This window comes from Zonotrichia albicollis, chromosome 8, assembly GCF_047830755.1.
Source record: "Zonotrichia albicollis isolate bZonAlb1 chromosome 8, bZonAlb1.hap1, whole genome shotgun sequence".
Lineage (NCBI taxonomy): Eukaryota > Metazoa > Chordata > Aves > Passeriformes > Passerellidae > Zonotrichia > Zonotrichia albicollis.
The window spans coordinates 9,651,055-9,671,337 of NC_133826.1; the positions used below are offsets into that span (position 1 = coordinate 9,651,055).

At 39.7% G+C, this 20,283-nt stretch overlaps 1 protein-coding gene across 1 annotated transcript; it reads left to right on the plus strand.

The window, feature by feature from the left end:
- Positions 1-457: 457 nt before the first annotated feature.
- On the plus strand, positions 458-11,882 carry LOC102067119 (riboflavin-binding protein). The gene is made up of 6 exons (XM_005482219.2): positions 458-593; positions 1,443-1,600; positions 2,329-2,428; positions 3,521-3,649; positions 7,897-8,008; positions 11,048-11,882. The coding sequence occupies exons 2-6, from the start codon at positions 1,462-1,464 to the stop codon at positions 11,288-11,290; spliced, it is 723 nt and encodes a 240-aa protein (XP_005482276.2). The 5' UTR covers positions 458-593; positions 1,443-1,461; the 3' UTR covers positions 11,291-11,882.
- The last annotated feature ends 8,401 nt before the right edge of the window (positions 11,883-20,283 follow it).

The following is a 20,283-nucleotide window of genomic DNA, read 5'->3' on the forward strand; positions in this document are numbered from 1 at the left end:
ACAGGTAAAGAGCAACCAGGGTGAACAGCAGCAGGTTTGGAAGGAATCTTATAAAGAGAGAGCAAAGAACTGGAAATCAGGAAACATGGACTATCTTCCAGGGAATGTAGTAAAATTACTGTGTAACAAGGCAAGCCATTAGTCAGAATTAAAGCAGTCAGGCTGAAATAAGAAGCATTTAATATCTTGAATTCACTGAAGCCTGAATTTGTGGTGAGAGCTCCATGAAACTGTTGTAGAAATTAATTTAATAATTAATAATACAAGGAATCATGGAAAAATCAGGCAGGAGGGGTTAATGGCATTTGAAATATAGGAGAGCTATTGTTTTTCTAATTCTAACCTGTGTTTGTACTTTCCTCTTTATCATGTCGACGTTTGCAAGCAATAAAAGGGCATTATGTGCTGGTCATTGCATCTGCTTTTGAGATAAATTTGTGTTAGCATTCCAAAGGGTCAAGGAACTCTTCCAGGGCAAACAAATTCTGGAGCACTGATGCCAGATGGTGTGTATATAAAGTGGAAAATGGGAAAAGCAATTTACAGTGTTCCTGTTCCAGGGAAAAGTATCACCCAGAAGGAAAGCAAAAGAGGTGAGAAATTACTGAGAAACTGAAGAGATAGTTTTCTTCTTCTGTATAAATTGTTCTTTATATCTGAAAAGTCTAGGTACATAGAAGAACTGCAGTGCTTCTTCAGACAAAATTATTCCAAAAAGTTAACAGGAATATTTAACTAAAGAATGAAGTATTAAATTAATAATATGTACAAAGAATAATGCATTGATTTATGTAATAAGTTCTAGATTTATCTTTATAGGTGACTAATGTACAGCCTGTGTTTAGAGGCATTTTAGTCATAAAGACTAAGTTTTTGTCTTGCATTTTGACCAAACTCTACAAAAGAGACAGAAAATAACAGATCAGATTCTTAAACATAAATTAGCATAACTTCAAGAAAAGTGAGTATTCAATGTAATTTATCCAGCTCAGGTGGTGAACACTACTATCTCACTTGCAGCTGTATTTAATGTGTCATTTCCAAGTGTGCAAAAAAACTCTTCAGGTTTTAGAACTTATCAATATTTTCTTCAAATCTAGTGAAACATTCAAATGTCTCTTGGAAGGCTTGAAAAATAATTCATCTCAGTGGAAGAAATTTAAAATAATTTTCTTAAATACTGAAAATTATAATATGTTTTCATACATAGCCTGAATTATTGATGACTTTTATCACTTACCCAAACCTCAGAAATATGTAACAGAAGACTGTTTAATTATAAACAAATAGGAAGGGAGAATGTGTCTTAGTATTTCTGCGTGCATCTTTGCTGAGCAGTTTTACTTGATCATATATGTAGTATTTTAAATGCAGTTCTTCCTTTTAATGTTATGGGTTCTCCTAGAAATAAAAGATGTAAACAAAGACTTCTCTCCATACAGGAAAAAGAGCTGAAGAACAATGCTGAGGTTTGCTATCACCCTCCTCGCTGTCCTAACATCATCCACCTGCCAAAAACATGGATGTCTGGAGGGGGACACCCACAAACTGAAGCCAGGTCCTGAGCCAAAGATGCAAGAGTGCACTCTGTACTCTAAATGTAAGAGTTTAATTTTTAATTTTTTCCAAATATGTTGAAGAAGTACAGCATTGTACACACTAATTGTTTTGGCATTTCCCCTAATTTCTCAAAAATATATAAGATGCAGTACACATAGTATTTGAAAAGCCTCCTTCATTGGCATTTTGCTGCATGCAAACCTAGAGTAAGATTCTGGGTCTTAACGAAGTCAGCTGTAAAACTCTCATTGACTTCATTTATTTTCTTTTCAAAATTCTGATGCAGTTTTCCTTTCTTGTAGTTCCAACTGCTTAAAAATGATTACAGCAAAGATTATTTTGGTTTATTGCAATTAAGTATAAGAATGAATTGTAGCAGACACCAAATGGGAAAATTTGAAATCAAAATTCTATTGTAAGCAAAGTACCGTATTTATTAAAATTCTTCAACTCTATTTTTTTATGATTGGTAGTTTTCAAAGTTAGTATCCCTCAGGATGTGGCATCTGGCAGAACACTGGTAAAATTCTTGGGACTGTCTGGACACAACTTGACAAAGCACTGTTTATGTCAGTCTGCCTCACCTGGCATTTACACTGCCACTTTCACATCCAAAATTATTAGAGCTTGAGTACATGTTCTAGTTACTACTCAGAGACTTTATCACATTATGGTTCAAACCAGACTCATCTTACATTTTGTGTCTTCCAAATACAGCGTTAAAAAGGAACACTTCTTGATGCAAGATCTTTGTTTTACTCCCAACAGTTTCCTGTTGCTATGCAGACTTCACAGAGCAATTGGCCCATTCCCCGGTAATTAAAGCAGGCGACAGCTACTGGAACAGATGTGGGCAGCTCAGTAAATCGTAAGTCAGCTTTGATGTTTGCTGTGTCCTGCTTCCCCTGCTCTGGGCTGGAGCAGCCACCAGCTGCTGATGGACATTAGGATACCCTAGAGATTATGTCACCCAGCCTAGCTCCCATCACCATTTCTCTATACCTGACCAACCTCTGACTCTTCTCCTCTCACACAAACCCACAAATCCCTAAGTCTACACAATTTCTGCCATTCTTTCAAGACAGGGTTATGTTTTTTTCAAATTTGGTTCCAGTATAGAACCAGATCTTGCAGTGCAAACCAGTCATAAACCCAGTAGGTGACAACCACCCTGCACTTCTGTAGCTCTCCAACCATCACCCAGCGAGAGTGATCTGTAATGAATAGAGACCAGGCTTTTTCCTTTGTTTAGAAAGCACATCAACTAGATTACTAAATCTCACCAAAAAAAAAAGCACAGGAGTCCAGAAAGGAAAAGGCTGAAAATTTAGAATAAAAATTCTTGTAGTCCTGTGGGTTTTGTAACCATGAAAAATGACTCCTTAATTAAGATTTTTAGTACCCCGTTAGATGTTAAAGCTGTGAAACATGGCAAGTTATAGAAATAAAGGGATGAAAGTACAAAACAATTAAGCAAAAACAGATGTGAAAAAGTAACAGCTCTTGCCTGCCCCTCCCAGGAGAGCATCACAGTATGTGATTTTAAGTAAATTCAGCTGGGCTGTGGGAAAAATCTAAAGATTAGTGAAACCATGAGGCTACAGCACAGACAAAGCTTTATACTATAGTTTTAAACTACATTTTATTATCGCCTGGAATCATTGTTGCCAGGAAAACTCACGGCCTCAAAAGTTTACAGAAAGCTTACACAAATAGGGCTGAAATATGCATGGAAACATTTGTGCTGTAGCTGGCTGTGGTAATTGCACAGTCAGAGCCTGTACACAATGCCAGAGGAATGAGTTTCAAACTTAGGCATTAACAGGGCCAAAGGATGCATTTCTGTGTTTTTCTCCTAATCCGTAGTATTGCATCCACATCAAAGCAGGCCTAGAAAACTGAGGCTGTAGCCTTGATGCTCAGAAACAGGCTTATTTGTGGCTTTTCTCATCCACCACAGCTGTGAAGATTTCACAAAGAAAATCGAGTGCTTTTACCGGTGTTCTCCAGATGCTGCTTACTGGACCCATCCCAATGACACTGCTGCTATCCAGGCTGTTCCATTGTGCCAAAGCTTTTGTGATGACTGGTAGGTTCAGCTTTTTAATCCAAGTATTTTTATTTAGTTTTAATATGCCTGTGTTTCAGTGGTGTTAAATCACCTTTTCTCTTATTCTGCTTCTGAATTTTTTGTTTGTTGTCTCTGCTTTTCTTTCTGCTAAGCTACTGCCCCCAAAATAATAATGACACAGGCTGTGAATGCAGGATGGGGACACTAAGATGAGTTTAGTGACCTGGGGACAGCACTGCCCTGCTCTGGGGGAGGATGCAGTGCAGTGACATCGTGACAGAGGAGCTCCTGCCACACTGACAGGCACTGGCAGCAGCAAGGGCCTGCCCACCCTTTGAGAAGTCCATGTCTGCGAAATATCATTTATGCAATTAGCATTTTCAATTGATCATTACATGATACATTTGTTTTGCATGTATAAAATGCACTACAAAATCAGGAAAGACATCAACTCATGTGGGATTTCAACAAATTATTTGTTACAAATTAGCTTCATTCCTTAATTTTTCACCCTTGACGTTATCCTTTCTATCATCACACTCTCTAAAATCTCTTCTAAAAGCCTGAATATCAGAGACAATTGCAACCAACTAATGCTAAAATTATTAATAGCAATGAGCAGCATAATAGCATTGAATTTTGTTTCCTAAAACACAGCATCAGAGAATCACATTATGTTTTGAGTGCAAGGCACATGGTAGGGCAACCCAGCACCCATCTGTCCTTAGTGTTGGGGCAGGAGAATTATATCCATGTAGGGTACTGAGATTTTTCCACTGGTACTTATCCAGCATATATCTCTCCCTCCCTCTCTCTCCTTTGCCTCCCTGTTTTGAGAGGTTGGATCTTAAAAACATCACCATGGGACACATAAACTCAGTCAGCACTTTATGAATGTTGTGCTCAGTCACTGGAGGAACTTGTCTGGATGTGTGTGTGAAGCACAAACACCCCATGCTCTGTTCACACTATAAGATTATAAGTGCTAGCTTTCCATGAAAGTAATGGACTGTGAATGTCTGGATCCCTTAGGCCACTCTAAAAATAATGGAAAACCATTACAGTACTTTTAAAAATGTTATAAAAGAGCTTTTCTTAAAAGTATAGAAAATACAGAACACAGTTTACACAAGTTGAATATTATTGACATGTGGATCCATTTCCATTACCTTCAAGGGCAAAATCATGTATGCAGTGCAGAATTTTGGTAGAATTTGTCTTCAAATATGTCTCCATTGCTTTGTGCCAGTGAAGGAAACAAGAAGCATAGCTTGGATTTGTAATGGAAATGAGTTTGAAAGGCTGATGTATTTCTTAGCTTTCCTAGAGGTTTCTCTAGGAATGAATTTTATTTCTGCGTCAGGAAACTACATGTGCCTCAGGAACAGATTTGTCATGTGCAGTCTTCCTTGCTAATTTTTTTGTAATCTTCTAAACTGAATCCAGATTATTGACCTCCTTGAATATAAAGACTGAGACCTTGAATTTCCCTCAGTGCTCTGAATCTTAAAGTTCAGAACGAATTACCAAATATTGCATTTGGGTGTTAAAGCACTGGCATTGCCTGTGAGCTCTAGAAGAGATCTAATGGGCAAAATGATAGAATACCATTATCTAAAACAAATGTGTCCCAAAATAAGCAGCATGAAAAGTCTTTACTAAACTGTTATACCAAGTGAAAGTGTAAAGATAAAAGAAAATGTGTGCTGTAAATTTAGTTTGCATCTATTAACTAGTTTAAGCCAGCTTTATTGTATATGAGGTTTATACCAAAGTGTAAATCATTGTAGGTCAATTGTAGATCATGCAGGTCAATATTACATTGCAAAATCCTCGATTTTGTCCCCTGGGCACTTCCAGAGCCTGCAGGTAAACAGTATTTTCAACTTTTGGGGTGTAAACAGTACTTTTAACTTTTAACAGAGGGGTGACTGTGAGCTGCTGCCCAGGATAACTGATTCCTTTCCAGTAGAGTCTCCTGGCAGAGAGAGGATCTGCTCTAAACAAGTCCTGAGCAATGATCTATGGCTCCTGTTGGCGTCACAGATGCCTGGCCTGAATCAAAAATATACTGATGGCCCATTACCCTGCATGCTGCTCTGTGTGCCTGCCTAATGCCAGTGTCAAACCCATTCCCTCACCCTGCTTAAGGCCTCGGGCTAGAAAAGAGTCTGGACAGAATTCCCACTCTTTCTGGTGATTTAAAGTAACATTTTTTCATGTTCTATTCACTGGAGCCCTTTAGCATGCTGTAGCCCTGCTGGTGATGTGACCTACTTTCTTTACATACTGTGAGTGTGCCTGCTGCAGACTGTATGTCTTTGTGGCCAGAAATGTGCAGAGTATTCTGAATGAGCAGTGACTTAATTTAAAAGAAATCCATCTGAGTAGCTTGGGGCCTTCCTTTTCTTTCTATTGTTTTAGGATTCCTTGCTCTCTCTAGTCCTTAAACTATTGCTTTTGAAAGAGCCCAATGTACAAGTCACTTTCTCATTCACCTGTGGAAGGGCCCTGTGTCCTATAAAAGGGAAAGAGCTAATTAGAAAAAATACAGTGGAAAAAGCTTCAAAATAAAAATATTCTGCTCATTATACATAGGGAACTAATATGGTCAGGGAGGGTATTTTAAGTATTTATGTTTCTCACATTTAGGTAATGTTCAAATAAACAACTTAGCAGTTTCTGGAATGTAGAAATTAGACTTTTCACAAACCATGACTTTTCATAAACTTGACTTCATAGTTACTTCCATTGGGATAAAGAAAAACTCCTAACAATGGAATTATGCTATGTCACCTGCTTATAGAAAAAACCATAGGTAATAATCGTGATTAGGAAACATTTCACCTTGACAAGCCAATAAATAATGGTGAATAAAAATATAAACACTTTTATTAATATATTTTATTCATATTCCTGAGGAAACCAGATGCATATCATGCATATTAATTTCTCATATTTTAGCCTCTATTTCCAGCAGAGCCCCTACCTCTGACAGCAGATTCAGGGGTGAACCCATTGAGAGTACATGTCTTCTGCCCCTGAGCTGTTTACTTCAGGCCCTGGTTACTTTCCATCTGTTGTTGCTCTTTCTCCCTCCAAAAAGCCCAGAAAACCAGTGTGAAGATACTGCAGATATGTATCTTCTGACCTTTCTGCATTTGCAAATCTACTGCAATGTCCAGTTCTCGTGACCACAGGACAACCCACATATTTCATTTAGAAATGTAAGGCTGCAGCCCTCGTGATATCAAAACAGTTTTGAAACATGACCCTGAAGATTAAAATGACAAACAGAAAAACTATCCAAAGGCACTAATTACGAATACCATGCTAAACATGAACTTCCTGTAAGCTGTGCCTCATTATTTTGGCACTTTTAGTTACTGGTATGAATAGTCCTACAAGCCAATGAGACTAAATTTAAGAAGATGTTAACTGATTTGCAGAAAGTAAAGTCCTTAAGAAAGGTAAGAGCCAAAAAGTACAGCATAAAAGAGAAGTGGCAGGGAGGAAATGATGTAGGTAAGTCATGAGATCTCACATCACATCTACCAGCCAGAACTCTATTCATTTCAGGCCATTTATGGGTTTTTTTCTACATCACCACTTACAAATTAAAAATAACTTAAAATTCAAGATTTTAGACCTATGCTTTAAAGGACTCTTATGTTTCTTTCTCTTTTTAACTTCTTTGAAAATGTCATTCTGAGGCTGACAGCCTATTAGCTTATATTATTTTGGTTTTTGTGGAATTTCCTTATTTCAGTGCACATTCCTCACAGCAACTCCCCTGCCTGGCAAACATCATTCTTCTTGTCCCATATTAATTCATAAATACAAACTTTCCCCACATCTCCTTCAAGTGACAGTTCACCCTTAGCAGACCTATGCTCTGTTATGATACTGAACAGCAGCATTCACGAAACTCCCTCTCTCCCTCTCAGGATTTCCTCCACTCAGAAACATCAGATAAACAAGCAGAAAACACCCACAACACGAGTCCTTTGCTAAGTCTGTCAGTATAAAAGGTAGTGAGTGAACTGTTTAGCTTTCACGGGAATTTAGGTTTTCCTGGGCAGCTCAGAGTTTATGAACATGTCAAGCTAAGATAATGTGCACATTGCTTGAAGATCTGTTGCTAAGCTGCTCTGTAATCACACCATGTTACTAACAAAGCCCCTGGACATCTCTTGGAGTTGAATCTGAGTCCAATGAAAAATGTGAGAGAAGTAACTTTGTCTTCCACACTAATCTCCATGAAGGTATGAAGCCTGCAAAGATGATTCCATATGTGTTCGTAACTGGCTGACAGACTGGGAGTGGGATAAAAATGGAGAAAACCACTGTAAGGATAAATGTATTCCATACCATGAGGTAAGAAAACCTGATCAACTGAAGCAGAAACTATGGCATTAGGAGTTCTGGGGTCTTTTCCCTGAATATATGGGAGTAAAATGCAATCTGTGAATTATTTTTACTTCAGCAGTTTCTAGCCATTCCTACATCAGACTTTTCAAGCACACAAATTTTCATTTTTATTCATTTTTATGTACAGCACTTACTGTAGGTAGATACATTTAATTAATCACTGTTCATTCCAATTGGGAAACAAAGTCCAAGAAACACAGATATTTTAACCCAGTGGGATTTAGAAAGTAAAAGATAAATGAACTTTGTTCATACAGAAACACTCAAATGCAATTCATAGTGTTCCTTACACAATATGGAGCTCTACATATCTGTCTTTTTAAATTTGAATGTGAATTCCCCGACCAATGAGGAATTTTTGAAGTTTTCTTGCTTATTTGGTATCTTTGCCCTATTCTCTATGTCACCTTGTCCTTCTCCATCCCATCTTTCTGAGAATGTTTAATGGTTGGGATAACTAATTTTATGAGCAAAAGTGTATAAAATGAGAACTGACATGACTTACAGGAGTAAGGCTGCCTGGAACCTTGACTACAGACTTTTCCAGAGTCAGGTAGGATTTTTCTAGTGACTCAAGTAAGTTTAGCATCAGAACAATATAATACAGTTCAAAAGTGTATTTTAATCTTTTTAACAGTTGAACTTCACTGAGTCCGAAAAAACTGCCCAAATTGAAGAAGTAAACAAAATTTAGGTGAAGTGCTTAGGGACTGGTAGTAAAGCTTGCAGATTCATTATTTTGAATTCAATTCAAGTGCATGTACTTCCAGAAGTCAGTTCAGAAACTGATATAAGTGGAAAACACAGTCCAGTTCATGCTGGATTGCTGTCTGCCTTGCAAAAGTGACACTAATCAGCAGACTTAGGAAGGTGGCCAAAAACAAATGGGCTGTGGAAACTTACAGCTTAGTTTCCCAGATGTGCTAAATCATCAGTAGTTCCAGATGAAGTGAAAAACAAAATTATAATCTCCATAAATAATCTGCAGTCTCTGTTCAAGTTGTCCCCGTTTCAGAGATAGTTTTTAACCTTGAGTTCCCTTGCACTTATTTCTTAAAGAAAATATACCATCTGCAGGGAAAAAACATGCAGCAGATTCCAAGGTCTTATCATTTGAAGCCAGGCACAGCTATTCCTCAACTAAATGGAACCACACCCTAAACTACCCATGTTTTTCACCACAAATAGGCTTGCATGGTGAGTAATCATAAGGATGAAATTTCTGCAGAGAAACTAAAAAACATACATTTCCCATATGAAGATTACATGATGTACAAACACTAGACTGCCTTGGTTTGGACTCAACTCATGGAAGGGTTCTCACACATCACAGCACTGTTGACAGTTCCTTTTTTCACACAGAGGAGCAATCAGCAGCCCTACATGCGATGTATGCAAGTGGTTCCAAGGCCCATTTGGGACAACTGCTGAATAAAGAACAAATGCTGAATATTAGGATGTGCAACTGACCATGGCCAGTTTTAGCCTTGTCATTATTCTCCCAGCTGGGTGCTCCCCAAGCAGTGTTAATGCACAGGCTAGGATATTTTCCAAGAAGAGTCAGAATCCTTTGCAGAAATTTAGGAATATGTTGGGGAAACAGGCTATGTGCACCATGTATTTGCTGCAGCATTCTGATTATCCTGTGATCTTTAAGCAGAATTAGGAGGAAGGTAAAAATAAAATTATCAATTTAGCAAGTAGAAAAGTGCAAACACATTACAGAACCTGTGGGACACAAGTATAGGGTGCATAGAGGTCTCTTGCATAAAGAACTAAACAAACCCATGTGACAGGCTTTAATACTTTCTGGGATGATTAGCTAAAAGCAGGTAGAAATTCAGAACTGCACAGGAGCTGGAAGAAAATACCTAATGCTACTTAAAATCACAGGAATAGTAGGAAAGAAAGAGCTAAGATCTGCCTACCCTAAGAACACAAGGAAAAACTAGATGGAGGAGCTTTCCTTTTCTGACCCTGCTCCCAGTGCATCATCCAACCTCCATGTTCCTTCTCCAGCACCTGCAGCATCCATGGTGCAAGCCCTGGCTAGAGATGGTATTGGCTGAGAAGCTGCTTTACAGACTACTATTGGGGCTATTTGAAATGGACTTTGTATTCTTCATAAAGGATAGTTTTTAAAGGCAAAAGACAACATAATTTTTTGCACATGGGGACACAGGGAAGAAGTTGCTAATTTCTTCAGATAAACTCAAGCTGAGCAGGCAGAACATTGTCACAATGTGAGCTCAGCAAACAAGCAGTATCTTTGTTGTGTGGTTGACAGGTCCTATGACACAGGACTTACAAAACGCAATAGTAGCAAGAACAGAACAGTTTCACTTGATAAGGGTATAAGAAGCTGCAATTCGCAGTTTCTTGAGCCAGAAAGGCCATTGTCCCACTGGAAAAAGCACCTTGGAAGCTTGACAAAAACTTACTTTCTTCAAGCAGTTGTTAAATTATGTCTCTTTTCTTTGCCTGCAAGGTCCTGCCCGGCCATGAAGTACATTGCAGCAGGCACAATGAGATCCCTCGGAGCTGTGACTCCACTGGGCTCTCTCTGGCCTGTAAATAAAAAGATTCCTGTATTCAAAGCACTATCTGGCACTTTGAGCACTACTCAGATTTCAAGGCATGTCAGAGTGTCCTGACATGCTACAAGTTGTAAAAGCTCTCACACACAGCTTTAACTGTCAGCCCCAGAGAGGAAACAAAGGGCAGCTGTTGATCCCTGCATTTTGTGTAACCACTTGCTCTCAAAACAGGCAAATTTCTTTTGAGAGTTGTGGGACTGGGTAACATTTTCAGACATCTCAGAAGAGATGAAGCATAGCACACAACAGGCCAGTCAATTACTCCAGACAGTGTTTTTATATCCTGGTACAAATTTTTAAAAAGTGATAAATGTTGATCAATTTGATACAAACTGCTGTTAATTCAATTTATTCAAATGTAATGAGGCATTTCTTATTTGACACACAGATGTATGCAAATGGGACTGACATGTGCCAGAGTATGTGGGGGGAGTCATTCAAGGTGAGTGAATCCTCCTGCCTCTGCTTGCAAATGAACAAGAAGGACTCGATTGCAATCAAGTACATCCTCTCCAAAAGCTCAGAGGAAAGCTCCAGCAGCAGCAGCAGCAGCAGTGAGGAGCATGCCTGCCAAAAGAAACTCCTGAAGTTCGAGAAGCTAAAGCAAAAGGAAGGTGAACAGAGCAGATAAATGCTGGTGGATGTATGTCAGCACAAGAGAAGTCGTGGTGGAGGCTGGGCTTGGGGCATCATGCCAGCCTGCTTTATCCCTTCCTTTCTAGAACATAATAAATCAATGGCTGCTTCTATTAATCTTTCTCTGATGTTTTTGCATCTGCATCACAAAGCTCCAGACAGGCTAGCACAGGTGTAATCTTGTGACTTGAACTGAGCAGCTACAAGCCTGAAGGAAACATCCAGGGGTTGACTTTCAAAGAGAAGAGGCACAGGCAGCCCCTGCTGACTTAAGGTGGAACAGTGAGAACCAGAGACCTCTGGAAGGTCATGCCTGCCAGAATGCACCAAATCTTCAACCCAAACACCTCATTAGCACAGGCACACAGCACTCCTGCCACGAGTTACTCTGTGCCTGGGTCTGCTCAGATAAAGAAGAAACCTTCAGGCAGAAATAGGTCAGGGAGCCTGGCTACTCACCACTGAAAATGTATTTATTTTGAATCTTGAAAACAGGGATTTATAGTGTACTACATAAATTCCTGCATCCAAATATTGTCAGTATACAGCATACACAGTCTGTTGCACAGAACTTTTACCTTCAGAAAAAGCAGTGGAAAAGTCTCCTACAATAGTGAAATTATTCCCACTGAATTATTCCAAACATAATGATCTCTGAGAAACCAAAGTGTCAGGGACAGGTCCAGTCAGGTCTCTCCCATCAGTAATTCTGTTTCCTAGCATCAGTATTACAGTCAAATTAAAAATCTGCACCAGTCCCAGAGGGATTTTTAAGGTAAAAATTAAGGAAATCCTGCTTTCAGTTTCCTCTGACATCACTGCAGAGTGGACTGGTCTATGCCATTCTGTACAGCCTTTTGCAATGCCATCACCCCAGAAAACATGAGAAGGGTTGGATTTGGGGGTCACATTATCAAATTGTGAAAATCACATCATCTTGGTGCTTCTAAAGGATCTGGTTGCCTTACAGCATTTAAGGATCTGTTTCACAGTTAAAACAATGACTTGGCACATCCTCTTTAACTGGGAGAATCTTAAAAATCTAACACACTTTCTTCACTGAGCTGTTTATTTATTGGAATGGTTTCACACAGCTGCAAAAGTAATGCTAAACCCATTAGGTCATGCTCTGCTTCCAACCAGCTTCTCAGTACACTTAACAATGGACTAATTCCTAACAGCACTGAATTGTTTTCAGAATGATACTTTGCCACATCTGTATTTTGTGCCCACTCAATTTGTCAGTTCTACTGTTAAAAAGAAACAACAAGAATTTAGTCTTCTGTAAAGCTCTGATAGTCCTTTTCTCCCCCTATTTCACTAACTCTGTTCTCTCCTGTCCTTTATTGCACCTCAATCAGAGCAGAAATTTTCCTGCATTTTATTTTGCTATGCTCAAAATTCAAGATTAATTATCCCCTCTCACTGCTGTAACACAAACTTTTTCTGTATCACCATGGACAAACATTCTCTTCATGTTTTTTGTTAAGCATAGCACAATTGTTTCTGCCTGTGTCTCTGCTCTTTTTCTTCCCATTCCACTTTTTTCTCTTTGCTCTGACTAAATTACTCTTGAAACCACTCTCAAAAAACAACTCCTCCATGCTTAGTTTCAGGATGACCCTTAAGACTGATTATTGCATGCTTTTGAAGAACATTGGGTCCTACAGCAAGATAGAAGACCAAGAAAGATCATTTTGCTCTTATTCATAACTTTCCCACTGACTCATGAAGAACCCTAACCAAATTTAACTCTTTTGTGACCCAAATAATTTTGCAGAGCTACCATATTTCCTCTAGGTCATCTCTTTTCTAGGATAAAAATTCAATAACTTCTCAGTTGTCCCTAAGGGACAGTTTTCCACTCTACAGCTCCCTGGTCCCAGAGGTGTGAACAGTGATCTTAGCTCTCAGGCTCATTGCTTTCCACTCACTTATGCTACAAAAACTTCACATGAATATGCCAATCTTTTAAGCCACTATTGCTCTGTCTAGTTGTTTTATATACACAGCAATTTACACCCTAAACAACCTTTGTGATACTCAGAAATGCTATCAGTGGATATTTTACATTTACAGAAAGACTAGAATAACTCAGGTAAAGCAAAATGAAAAATAACACAAATGGCTAAAACACAGAGCACAGCAATACACAGTGAAGGCAGCCAGGGAAAAGAAAGATCCAAGTTACTGGTGGCTGCAGACATGCCCAGCTAGGGCTGCCTGATTAGATAGGTGCCTCTCTGCATCACAGCCCAAAAGCACATGTCCTGACTCTGGAGCCACCCTGGCCCACACCACTGAAATGCCTCCATATTTAGTGACACTAGACTTCACCAAAATCTTTGTCAAAATGTCACAATGGTAGTCAAATGCTTTGAGAAAGAGGTTGGAAAATAATTCCTACACCAATCTGAGGAAACAGATTTAAAACACTTATCAATAAATTAAACTGGACATATCAACAAGACAGTGTTGATAAAAATTAAAATTATTGCCAATTATTGACTTATTTACAACCTGGCTAAGAATCAACTTTTGTACTGTGCTACTTGGGCCTGGTGTCATGTTAACCAGCTCAGCTGGGTCATCCTGATTGCTCTGTTTATTCAATGTTCTTTCCTTAAACATTGGCAGAATACAGTGAATCTTCTGAAATTTCACTGACAGGCCAGGATTTCTTACAACTGAGATCCCTCATGAGAGATCTGTTAGAGTTCTTTAGTATACGTTATCGTAGCCTACTGTTTTAAAATTATGAGTATGATTTATGATGATGATGAGCCTCATCCTTAATTACTTGCAGACTGAAAAGAATTCCATCATACTTCTGTAATACAAGTGCTTCATCCAGCACATATTTCAATACTCAGTATTATCAACAAGACCAGATCATCCTGTAGTACCTTTAGAGTTCTCATTCTATTTTTATGGTTCATAAATCTCCACAGATATTGATTGCCATAGAGTCTTCCTTTTTAAAAAATAATAAACATCAGTAATTATGGCATTTTCAACTTCTGTTGCATTTTTCATGTGCAGATTTCACTCAAAACATTTTATAAATATTCATTAATCTTCAAAATATACCTGAGAGGAAAATAAGTAGTGAGAAGCAAACTGTATCAGTGGGAGAGAGTCAAAAAGAGACTTATCTGATCACTGCAAGTATTGCAGAACTAGGACTAGCACAGACAAGTTCTGCTGCAGAGTCTTTTTTCACATTGCAAATGGAGCTGCGCTTTGTAAGATAATCTCAGAAAATGTTATTATGTTAAATTGTCATGCAAAAGTTGTTATGCAAATATTATAGAATCACAGAATTGTTCAGGTTTGAAAAGACCTTTAAGATCATTGAGTCTGATGCTCCAGGTTTTTATGAAATAAAATAGTGCAAAAAGCCTGAGCACCCAAAAACCAAAACAAATTATTAAACCATACATTTCTGTGGACCTTGAAGGATAATGAAATTATACAAAAAAAAAAAATCATTGCACTATATAAGACAAATGATGTCAGGCTAATTTGCCTTGCTGAGAGACAACCAGCCCAAAGAGAAAGATATAGATGAATTTGGCTTTTTAAGATTTTGATAACATTTGATATAATATTCTGATAAGCAACTGGAGAAAAATAAAAGTGCAAATGAAATCACCATAATACTTGCTTAAAAACACATTAAAAGTTTACTATGAGTGTGTTGTTATTAAACTCAAATCTTCTGTTAGAAATCCCTAAGGATCTGTTCTGATCCAGTCAACTTATGTTTTCCTAAACCATGAAGCAAAGATTTTGCAAGCACTTTGAAGGACAAGATTAGAATAAAAATTATATTTAAATTCAAAGAACTAGACCAAGCCTCCAAAGCTGAAATTCTAAAAAGGGAGATGAAAAATGCTTGCGCTGAGGAAAGGTAAATCATTGGAAAAAATTATCCAGGAAAATACATGGCAAAGGAACAGCAGAGCAGCCAAGGAGCTGGGATGCATAGCAGCAAGCTATGCCATTTCCAGCTGAAATGTTACACTGTGGAAGAAGGTTTAATCTTTCAAGGCTTCAGTGTGTGCAGAGCCCTGGAAGTCCTGACTCACCAAGCAAGCAGATGCAGGACCTACAGACATCCTACTAACAGTTACTCAGAGCTGGTGACGTATCTCACATTCCACTGAGGGCTGCTTCTGGAATGACCCCTCTGCATCACACAGGCTCTGGAATGTGGTGGGTATCAGGCAGAGTTTAACTCTATCCATCTTCCCAATGAAATCAGCTCACAAGCTCTGTCAACTCCAGTGCAGTATCTTCTAGGAGAACAAATGTGCTCTTGGTATATATCTAATGACTATATAATTTAAAAGGAAAGAAATTAGCTGAATTCATGCACATTTTCTGGTTATTTTCCTTCCTTTTTTTTCTGTTCCAAAGGTTTGCATAACTTGGGGTTATTTTAAAAAAAGGCACATACTTCAGACATGTCTATTGTATGTTTGCTCTACTTTATTATCCAAGGAAACACTGAGATTTAAACAAGAGTTAAGTAAAGAGTCCAGAAAGCATTAGGGTTTGGATTACAATTTGAAACATTGCCAAACTTTACTAACTGCAAGACTGAATTCCCCCATGCCTGAAGACTGATAATTCTCAAGCACAACTCATTTTTCCTTTTGGCAAAAAAAAAAACAAAAAACCTGCACCTTTGATACAGTCACCTAAGAGAGCAGATCTAATTCAGTGTGAAGCTGCAGGTCAGCTCCAGACCACAGTGAAAAAAGACCCAAGCTATGAAATCAATCATCTTCTTCAAATAAGTGTGAGGACACAGTTAGGATCAGACCTCAACAATCTGGCAGCTTTCAACATCTCCAAGATAAAGCTGCAGTGATTCCCTACTGCTGAGATTTATCTTCACAGATAAATAAGGGAGGAAAGTCTCTCTCCTAAAAGCATATCTCTCCTGCCTCTGTTTTGACACCAGCTGCTATCCCAGTTCCAGTATTCTTTTGGCCTCCTTCCTTGGAAATGCAGTGAGGTCTCTGTGGAGCTCGCCTTGGTTCCCCTCTCAGACAGCTGTGACTAATTCAATGTTCAAGCTCTTGAGTTAATTCTCTCATTAGATCACTTTCCTTCTTCATGGAATAATTATTCCCACGGGAGAAATGAGGAAGACTAAAACATTATTGTGCTAGTATCTGACACACTGCATCCAGGATGTTTATTTTAAATCAAATTGCCTGGAATTGATCCAGATCTATGGCTTAAACACAAGAATCTTCTAAGTGGTGGGGAACTGTAGCCATGCATGTTACACAACATTCCCCATTTCACTGGAATTCCTCCAAACTTCCTGCTAGGTAAGTGTACCTAGAACATAAACCTCTCCACACAAGTAGGTCAGGTGACACAATCCTTTCATTGCTGGGGCATACTTTAGGACTGAAAAATGTTTTTTTTCCTTGTTGTATTATTTTTTATCACACACCAATCCCTTTTCCACCCAATGCTATTGTGAAGGTGAAGCCTGGAGCACACAGTAGTGAAATATTGCCAGTGCTCCTGAAATCCCAAGACAATATCTGTGCATTACTCACTAGGAATGTCACATTCCCTCTGAAGCCTCTTGTGGCTCAGATGTGTTCCCCAGTTTTGCTGCCTGGCTCCCCAGGGCATGGCTGATCACTGGAGAGGGCAAACGTCTCCCTCAACTGGATGCCAGCACAGCCTGTGCTGCAGCACCTTTGGTGGGATCTGAATACTTTGGGGGAGTTTCTCAATCCTCACCTCAAGTGTGCTAAACCTCTCTGGACTGACAACTCTGATACCAGGCTGTTACCTTAACGCCACCTTTACCTCAAGCCACATTAGAGTGAAAATATTAAATACTTTGTTATGAATTTCAAAACAGAAAAAAGTTCACAATGGCTTCTAAAGATGAGGAGAGGAGGAGAGGAGAGGAGAGGAGAGGAGAGGAGAGGAGAGGAGAGGAGAGGAGAGGAGAGGAGAGGAGAGGAGAGGAGAGGAGAGGAGAGGAGAGGAGAGGAGAGGAGAGGAGAGGAGAGGAGAGGAGAGGAGAGGAGAGGAGAGGAGAGGAGAGGAGAGGAGAGGAGAGGAGAGGAGAGGAGAGGAGAGGAGAGGAGAGGAGAGGAGAGGAGAGGAGAGGAGAGGAGAGGAGAGGAGAGGAGAGGAGAGGAGAGGAGAGGAGAGGAGAGGAGAGGAGAGGAGAGGAGAGGGGCAAGCCCAGCTGTACAGTTTCTCAAGCCATTATCAGTTCGGCTGAAAAATGGACGGAGCCATCATCACCTTGCTGGTAGTGTGAAAACTTAAATGTTTTCACACAAGCCCTGTATTGTGGGACTGCCTGTGCAGAAAGATTGTCTTTGGGGACTCCTCTTGCTCTCTGTGTTTGGGTTAATTTCAGTTCAGACCTCTGCTCTACACGCACATACACACATATTCATCAAGATTCATTAACCCTCACAGAAATTAAGGTAACAGCTCTTGGGCCTGGCCCAACCCTGTCGAGAAAGAATTCTCATGCCTGGCTTGAGTCTGGAAAATGTGTTATCTCCCTGAGAAGCACAACCCACTGAGGTAGGAAACATTCAGACCCTGAAGGGAAACTTCTTTATCCACTGAAGCTTATGTATCACGTGAAAGCATAAGCTGACAACAGGTTTATGCAGGTATCTAATTAGAATAGAGTGTCTGTAGCTCATTAGAGGCTTTTGGCTGAGTAGACAAACACAATAAGCAGTTGTGATGATCACCATTGAGGTGACAATGGGGTAAACCAATGCTGTCTTTGAAAAATACCTTACAAGTAGCCAGGGAGCCTCTTTTCTCCTCCAGGCTGAAGAGTGTGAAGTCCAGCAGCCTGCCTTGTCTTACCCTTTCAGGGAATGCACAACAGCACCCACCAACTGTGCATTCACAGACTGCTGATCTGCATCATTGCTTTGGGCATGCAACGGCATCCAGAGTAAATGGGACATGTGGGAAAAACCTGGACCTTAGCAGAGACAAGGTGTCTTGGAAGTGTAAGAGATGTAGCTTAGATGCTTGTACTACAGGTGTTTGTACTCCTCGGGAGCTCTTGGTAGCTCTGCACTTCTGCAATTTTGGCTTTCCTGGGAGAAGTTTGAGTTCAAATCCTTGTGGAATTTAGGGAAGTGGAGCAAAGGAGCAAAAATGGTTGTATCCTCTTACCTGCACATCAAAACACAAAGCTCCTTTCCATTTTGGTGAGGCTGTAGAACACCTCTCCTCTGTTAGATCCAGTGCATTACATTACAAGTAGCAACTATAGTGGGTAATTAGTAACAAAAATGGCAACTGCCTGTACCATTGAAAGGTAACAGCAGATGCCTTCGCACAGGAGGCAAAGTGCAGAGATGCAGTTTGTGACAGGAAGCGAAGATTTCATACCCACTAAACTGGGGGGGGAATTATGGCACATTCTGGTGGCAACAGAAAGTGGCTCCCTATCACAAAAGATCCCATGGGATTTGATGTACCTGTGAATGGTCAAGCTCTGAGTTTCACGTCTCCTCTGCAAGAGGGAATTTAACAGCCAAGTATGGCAAAGGGTTTTAAGTCAAAATGGTCCCCAAAACTGCAGGTATAATGGACAGGTTCTGAGAAGAAGCAGTCATGCAAAACTGCACATTCAAATCAATTATTACTCTTTTTGGGTTTTAGGGTGGGTGTTTGGGTTTTTTGGCTTTTTAAGACTAAGAGCTCTCCATCTTTTATCAAATTCAGGGAAAAAAAAACAAAAAACCACACAACAACAACAAAAAAAGCAACAACAAAACGCAACGAGAAACTTAAATCATACTGTAAGAAAGGAGAGATTCAGCATCCGCACAGGCGACACCTTTCAGCCTCCCGATTTTGTTAATGTTCCAATACGTCACCCTGCAGTCCCGGTTTTATTATTGCTCCAATGCATCTCCCTGCGGTAACAGCGGCACCTGCAGGATTCGGGAAGAGCAGCACAGACACCTCCCGTGGCTCCGCAGAATATCATCCAGGCATCCGGAAAGGTTTTCCTGAGAGCCCTTCAGCCAGAGAAATCTGAGCAGCCATGGGCCTCTGTGGCACAGGGGTTTTTCAAGAGAAAACGTGGATAGTTTTTTGTGAAATCTTCTCACTCTTTTGGCAGGGTGGCAGCAGCACTTCTGAGCAGGTGTGGGCAGTGGGACATAAGGAGCACAGAGCATGCCTTTTTTTGTCACCTGTCCTACATCACAGTCAGCATTCAGCTGGTTTACTGGCAAATATATTTTTTAAAATCTGTTATATTAAAATTGAAGACATTTTTAATTCCTTCACTACAATGACTACCATTCTTGGTGTTGGTTAATCAAAAGGCTTCCTCATTACATGGTGCAATTTCACACTGTCAAAGGTACTTTCAGACTTATTCCTGAAAATCTACAGCATGTTTTGGGAGATTCACAATAGTATATGGCATCATTAGCTCCATCCTGTACAGCTCCTGTGTGGCCTAGAAGACACCTGCTGAAGAAGTGCCCTTTGCTGGGGGCAGAACCATGAACACAACACAGCACAGGCCTTTGGGGCAAAATTACTTTCTCAGCAACACTATTTTGTGTCCATAAATTTGGAACTATGGTGTGAAATCCTAGTGCTGGCCAAGAGTCCAACAGCTGACATCAGCCAGCCAGCGAGCCACTGGCATTTAGGAAAATTCTAAGCCTTTTACTCACAGGCCACTTCCGATGAATAAAATGTCAGCGCGAGAGGGGTCTGGTTTCTTTTACTGATGTGTCAAAAGAGAAAAACTTTGACGCATTTATTAGCCAAGCTTAAAATATATAGAGTTATATCAGCATGCATCCAACTGTGTACTTGCAGAAACCTTCTCTCTAGATCTATGTTTTCTATGGGTATTTTTTGAAGACCAACTTGAAATGTAATTAGAGTGTAATGCTGATGAAGACAGAAACCAACAGCCCCCCGAGGGTATCA